Source organism: Diospyros lotus, chromosome 7, assembly GCF_014633365.1.
Source record: "Diospyros lotus cultivar Yz01 chromosome 7, ASM1463336v1, whole genome shotgun sequence".
In the NCBI taxonomy this organism is placed as follows: Eukaryota; Viridiplantae; Streptophyta; class Magnoliopsida; order Ericales; family Ebenaceae; genus Diospyros; species Diospyros lotus.
In genome coordinates, this window is record NC_068344.1 from 2,053,650 (window position 1) to 2,060,721 (window position 7,072).

At 38.0% G+C, this 7,072-nt stretch overlaps 1 protein-coding gene across 1 annotated transcript; it reads left to right on the plus strand.

Moving 5' to 3' along the window:
• The first annotated feature begins 5,855 nt into the window (after nt 1-5,855).
• On the plus strand, nt 5,856-6,542 carry LOC127806348 (uncharacterized). The gene has a single exon (XM_052343574.1). The coding sequence runs from the start codon at nt 5,856-5,858 to the stop codon at nt 6,540-6,542; it is 687 nt and encodes a 228-aa protein (XP_052199534.1).
• Nucleotides 6,543-7,072: the final 530 nt, after the last annotated feature.

The window sequence follows — 7,072 nt, forward strand, 5'->3', positions numbered from 1 at the left end:
GGTACAATAAGAGATGCCCTCTTATATTTTATTCACGAAAGCCAACACTATTCAAGGAGAAGTTGGGTCATAATTTTGGTTCCATTTGCCAAGGTGGATTCTCCATGTTAGTAATTTAACATTGAATCGATTAGGTATCCATACGACAAATACAAAATTCATGCAAAAGATGTATCATCCCAATGATTTACTAAACCTTTTTTTAACAAAAAAATTCCAAAAATACTCAAAATTTCCATCGAGGAAAGGGACAAGCGACCAAATTAGTAATTGGATTATAATGGGTCAACAAATGAGTCTCGTTTACTCATTTACTATTAAATGTCTTGATCATTATTAAATGAAAAATATTACATGTACAAATAATTAATTAGATTACCGAGAAAATGGCCGAAAGCGCCAAATGACACCCTCACACAATTTGTTAGTGTCGCCTCTAGATGAAGCCCCGGGTTTCATCTAGGCCGGATCGAGCTTCTCCTGCCCATGGCGTTTTGATGATCGATAATGAAGTCTAATTCGATCATTAGACATATCATCCCGTCGGTACATATAGCATAATCCTATTAAATGGGTATGGATAAAATGATAACTCTATTATTTCTATTCACAATACACATTTACTCAAACTTACTCAAATGAATCCAAATCTTAAATCTTAAACATTAAGTCTCACAATCACACCATACATCATCATTATCTTATCTTGTATGATATCATGGAAGAACAACAACATTGGTGACTAGGGAGTTAAATTATTAGATTGGAAATGTGCTTTTGGAGGTGAGTTTTTATCTTTCTAAGATGCCCCTTTGTGTGTGTGTGTTTGTGGTGGTGGTCCAATTCAATGTTCCACCATTTCCATTTCACACCAAACTAATAAATAATTGTACAATGGAAAGGGGGCTTTAAACAAAAGGGCTAGCTACCATTGATGGCCCTTTTGTCATCTTCTTTTAATTTAATTAGTTAGATAAACAAAAGAACTATATATTATACGCATTAATTCGTCAATTAATTTGTACCTAACTTTAACAGTTATCTTATTCTACACCAACTCTCTACCTAGATATATATATATATATATTTTCAAAAGTCACCATAGCATGCATGTTATTTTTGTACGTATCTAATAGTCCACCAACTCTATGAATGTTACGTACGTATAAATAAAAAAATAAAAAAAATTAAATGAAGATTCACTGATTGACATTTGGTAACTGCAGTTAAATTTATTTTACAAAAATTTAAAATGAATTATGGTAAGTGGTCAAGCTATTTTCAAGTTTATTTTAATTCGAACGGATGTCATAAATTTAAGTATGTAATTAAGATCCAACTCTTTTTATTGTGGCCTTTTTAATTTATTTTTTTAAGCAAAACATAAAAGGATCATTTAAAAAAATTAATTTATTGACAAAATTGAAGCACCAAAATAGGTGTTCAATTATATAATAGAAACATGGATGTGACAATACGTGTGTAATTGTTATTATTGATATATATATATATCCAATGTATATATATATATATATATACATATACAAGAAGAGTCCATGAGCAAAATCAGATTATGTTTTGCTACAACAGCTAGCACAGACCAAAGAGTAAGCCAACTTACCCGACAAGGCTAACAAATAATGGTTTATTGGCCAGTTTTTATTAACTTTTGATATCCATTTTGGTGCCTATTATTTCGTTATGGATTGAGGTGTCACATGGATGTTCCCTTAGTTGCTTGCCATCATTTTGCTCGCCATCAGGCCACTTTAGTAATTCGTTCAACTCGTGTTTCTAATAAAAAAAATTTCTTTCACTGATTTTTCTTTTGTGATTATGACTTTTAATATATACCAAACTTTTCAGATGAGATGTTAGTAAATAAGGTCGTAAATAAGTCAAGTCATTCGTGAATGGGTCGGTATTTGACTTTTAAAAATCTAATTCAAAATTATTTTTTAAGGTAAATAATACGAGATTGACCTTAACTTTAAAATTAGACTCATAAATGAGTTGAATTTGAGTTTAATAAAACTCGATTTGTTAAAGTTCATAAATATGTTTTATTAGAATCCTATGAATATTAATTAATAGATTGAATTAAAGACTTGTAAACATAATCGATTAAAAATTCGTGAATAAATAATAAATATATTTGTTTATAAATATATTAATACATTTATTTATAATTTTATTAATATATTACTTAACATAAAGTTATTAAATTTTAAATTATTATAATAATATACTTAATTTGAATGTATTTAAAATTATTATATATATTAATTTAATCAATTAATATAATATAATATATATATATATAAAATAAAATAACAAATTAAGTTTAAATAAAACAATAGACTTTAGTGAGCCTAAACTTGAGATCAATTCATCAACCTTTTGATGAGTTAAGCTCGAGTTCCGTTTAAATTTAGCAAAAACTTTAGTAATAAAGTCAAACTAACTACTAGCCAATGATGGCCTGGGTGTACTACCGCCTATGAAATTGAAAATTGAGTACTAAAATCAAACTACTCATATTTAATAAGTTGTGATTTTCGATCCTAGAGAAAGACCAATTGATTTTTCAGTCTGAACTGAAATTTGATGACTTCTGCTCAATACATAGTTCTCAAAGTTAAGAGCAGAAAACGCGTAGCTGCTGGGAAATTTGAATTGTGTTACGTTACCTATTAACTATTAATAGGTAACGTAATTAAGATGTAACTCTTTTTAGTGTCACCTTTGTAATTATTTATTTTCTTTAAGAAAAACATAAAAGGATCATTTAAAAAATTTAATTTATTGACAAAATTGAAGCACCGAAATAGGTGTTAAATTATATAATAGAAGCATAGACGCAACAATATGTGTGTTGTTATTATTGATATATATGTCGAATATATGTATATCTCTTCTTATATGTATATATATCCAATGTGTACACAGACCAAAGAGCAAGCCGACTTATCTGACAATGTTAACAAATAACAGTTTGTTGACCAGTTTTTACCAACTTTTGATATCCGTTTTGGTGCCCATTATTTCGTTATGTCTCCAGTGATTCAGGTGTCTGATGGATGTTCCTTTAGTTTTGCTCGCCATCGGGGCTACTTTACGGGGTGTTTGGCTTACGCTTCTTTTTCATAATTTTTAAGTTATTTAGTTTTTAAGTTATATAAAACTTAAAAATTGAGTAACATTTAAATTGATAAATATGTTTTTAACCAATCAATTAATAATTATATATTTAGGTTGAAAGAAGTTATCAAAATTTGACAAAAAAATTAAAATAGACATGATGTTAAATGATATAAAATTTTACTATTAGATATCGATAAATTATTCATAATTATTAAAAATATATAAATTTAATATTATTATATGTATTGTATATACATATAACAATATATTATTATGTATTATATATATTCATATAACAATATGTTAGATGTACATATATGTGTGTATTGTTGTTATCTATCTATCTATCTATCTATCTATCTATATATATATATATATATGATAATATTGGACCGATCACTGAGGTCTGTCTCGAAGAAAGTACCTGCAAGGGCGAGGCCTTTAATCCCTTGGGAAAACTCCAACGCTCAAATCAATAGAACAAAAATACTCGAAATGAAAAGTCACACTGTAGTCAGATGATCATACCTGTAGAAGTTGACCTCTATTTAAAGATGGCGTGGAGCATATTCTGAAGAGATAAGATAACCTCTGAATAAGACGTTGGAGAAAATCTCGGTTGACCGAGTCAGCCTCGTTCAAAATTAAATGTGGGATGAAGATCTAGATGACATGTGGCGCTTCCTGAGACAGGCACGTGGCGGCACCAGGTTGGTAGTCTTCGAGGGTAGTATAGTAATTTTGCCCTTAGTAAAACATCCCCTCATCACTTGCCCCCCCTCCCCCAAACTCCTTGAGCTGTGAGGGTGAGGAGCTCGGGCAGCTGAAGGAGTAGTCCTCTAAGCTTTTCTGCTTTCCTGTAAAAAGGAGTTTTGCAAAAAATAAATAAGATTAATGAGTTCCATTATTGGCTCGCTTCCCAACTCAAAGTCTCGTCACCCTTTTCATAGCCCTCCAAGGATTCTATAAAAAGGGATGTAGGCATGGTCCCCTCCTCCTAAGCATTATTGGAGTGAGAGCATGCTTGGAGTGGAGTAAAAAGTTAAGAGGTCTCCCATCTCTTATTTACTTTTTATTTATTTTTTTTTTTGTTTTTTATTTATTTATTTATTTTTTTTTTTGGGCTTGGCTGAGACCGCTGGTCTCGGCCACGCTGGTGGAGGCCGCGGCCTCAGGGCCGCCGTGGCCTCGGCCACTCGGCCGAGACCCACGCGTGATGAGGGGATATTTTACTAAGGGCAAAATTACTATACTACCCTCGAAAACTACCAACCTGGTGCTGCCAGGTGCCTGTCTCAGGAAGCGCCACGTGTCATCTAGATCTTCATCCCACATTTGATTTTGAATGAAGCTGACTCGGTCAACCGAGATTTTCTCCAACGTCTTATTCAAAGGTTATCTTATCTCTGAATATGTTCCACGCCATCTTTAAATAGAGGTTAACTTCTACAGGTATGATCATCTGACTACAGTGTGACTTTCCATTTCGGGTATTTTTCTTCTACTGACTTGAGCGTCGGAGTTCTCCTAGGGGATTAAAAGCCCCACCCTTGTAGGTACTTACTTCGAGGCAGATCTCGGTGATCGGTCCAGTATCATCATTTGGCGCCCACCGTGGGGCCAATTGTTCTATCTACTCTTGTTCGTCGAGTACCTTAGACAAGCTCAAGTTTCCCCCCGTTATGGCGACAAGAAGAAATCCATCGCGAGCTACTAGTACCCAACCTGTCCCAGATTAGAGTCAACACCAACCACCGAAGAGTGGACCCGTAGGGGGTCATCCCCCAGATCTCTCGCCATCACAAGATCGTGTCGCCTAGTTAGAGGGACAGGTCCAACGCTTGATGGAGTTACTCAACACCTTTTTGACCCAACAGCAGCCTCCAGAGGTGAGGCAAGAGGAGCACTCCAACCACGACAGTCGGCACCAAGGAGATCGCCGCTTTAGATTCCAAGGTGGCGGATCCCCTCGTGCTGGGAAGGAGTCCCATCGAGACGAAAGACGGAGCGGACCCTCCAAGTGTGATGAGTATGGGAGGCCGAGCTCAGAGGAGGAGGAGTGCTCTGGTCCCGAGTATGCTCGAGCTGAAGGGGCTCAGCGAGAAAGGCGTTTGCGGCATTTGGAGAGGGAGGTTGCAGAGTTGAGATGGAGGGAGGAAGAGCCACATGACATTGTTTCCAATCAGCCATTAAGTCGGGAGATCATGGCGATTATTCCATCCAAGGGCCTCCGAATCCCTTCCATCAAGCCTTATGGAGGCACAATCGACCCTACTGATCACTTGAATCTCTTCGCCTCTCACATGATGGTCCAGGCGGCACCTGATGCTATGTGGTGTAGAGTCTTCCCGGCGACTTTGGAAGGACATGCACAAGCCTGGTATTCAAGCCTGGCCCACCAGTCGATTGCTAATTTCGGACAGCTTCGGAACAAGTTCTTGGCGCATTTCGCTCCCCTCCGGAGGCACCGAAGGTCAACCATGACCCTTGTGAATCTTAAGCAGAACCAAGGGGAGTCGTTAACAGATTTTGTGGCTAGATTTAATATGGAGGCATTGAGCATTGAGAATCTTGATCAGAGTATTGCCATGGTGGCCTTTTAGAATGCCTTGAGGGTTGGTCCTTTTACCCAGTCATTGGCTAAGAGGCCTCCCCAGACTTTCGAGGAGATCCTGAGCTGAGCCACCAAGTACATTAATGCCGAGGAGGTGATGCGGGCTAAGAGAATTGAATATTCGAACAAGAAAGAGAAGAAAAGTCAGAGTAGGGAGCAGAAGTCGGAAGATAAACCAGGTCGACGGGGGGAAAGGTCGGGCCCCCGATGGAGTCCAGTTAGGTTCACCTTACTTAATACCCCTCGGCTAGAGATCCTGGCTACAATTGAGAATGAGGATTACTTGAAAAAATCGAGACCTATGAAGGCCCCGGCTAACAAAAGGAGTAAAGACAAGTATTGCCGATTTCATCGAGATCATGGACATGACATAGAGGAGTGCCATCAACTGAAAGAGGAGATTCAGGAGCTCATCAATCGGGGTTTCCTAAGGAGGTTCGTAGCTAAGGATACTGAGCCACAAAGGGGCGAACGTCAGAGATCAAGGAGCTCTCCCCGTAGACGTGGTAGATCCCAGGAAAGGCGCAGGACCAGAACTCCACCCAGGAAAGAGAGTCGCCACAGGAAGGGAAGTCCTCCACAACACTTAATTTTTCACACTTTAGTCGCTGGGATGGTGCCAGGCAAGGAGTCGGGAGAAAGTTATGATCTATATCGACACGTTGGAGTCAAGAGGGCTCGGCCAGAGGACGTTATCTCTTTTATGGATAACGACTTGCTCGGGTATCCGGTTTCTAATGATCCGCTGGTCATCACGGCGAAGTTGGGAAAATGGGAGCTTTAGCGGATCCTCGTGGACCCGGGGAGCTCATCCAAGGTTTTATATCGACAGGCCTTCGTGGGCATGGGATATAAGATGGAACAGTTGAAGCCAGCTCAGGTCTATTTGATTGGATTCGACGGGGAAGTAGTGTATGCGGACGGTATGTTTTAGCTCTTGTTGACTCTTGGAGAGGGTTCTCGGTTTGCCCAGGTCATGTTAGACATTTTGGTAGCAGAGGTCCCCTCGGCCTACAATATGATCTTGGGTAGATCGGGGTTAAATGCTCTACGGGCCCGGCCGAGCACTTACCATATGGTGCTTAAGTTCCCTACGGCTGCGGGGATTGGCAAAGTCAGATGAGACTTGAGGTCCACCTGGGAGTGCTACATGGCATCCATCAATACTGCTAGGGGTATCGTGTAGGAGCGGTCAAGGGTTTACCCCAAGGAATTTGGAGCTGTGTATTTTTCCCAATAAAATCTCATTATGTTTCTTTTTACATGTGCAGATTTTTTATTCTACAGAACATAAAACAAAAAAAGAAAGGTGAA

Coding starts and splice junctions, on each gene's coding strand:
- LOC127806348 (XM_052343574.1), top strand. CDS start 5,856: ATGCGGGCTAAGAGAATTGAATATTCGAACAAGAAAGAGAAGAAAAGT.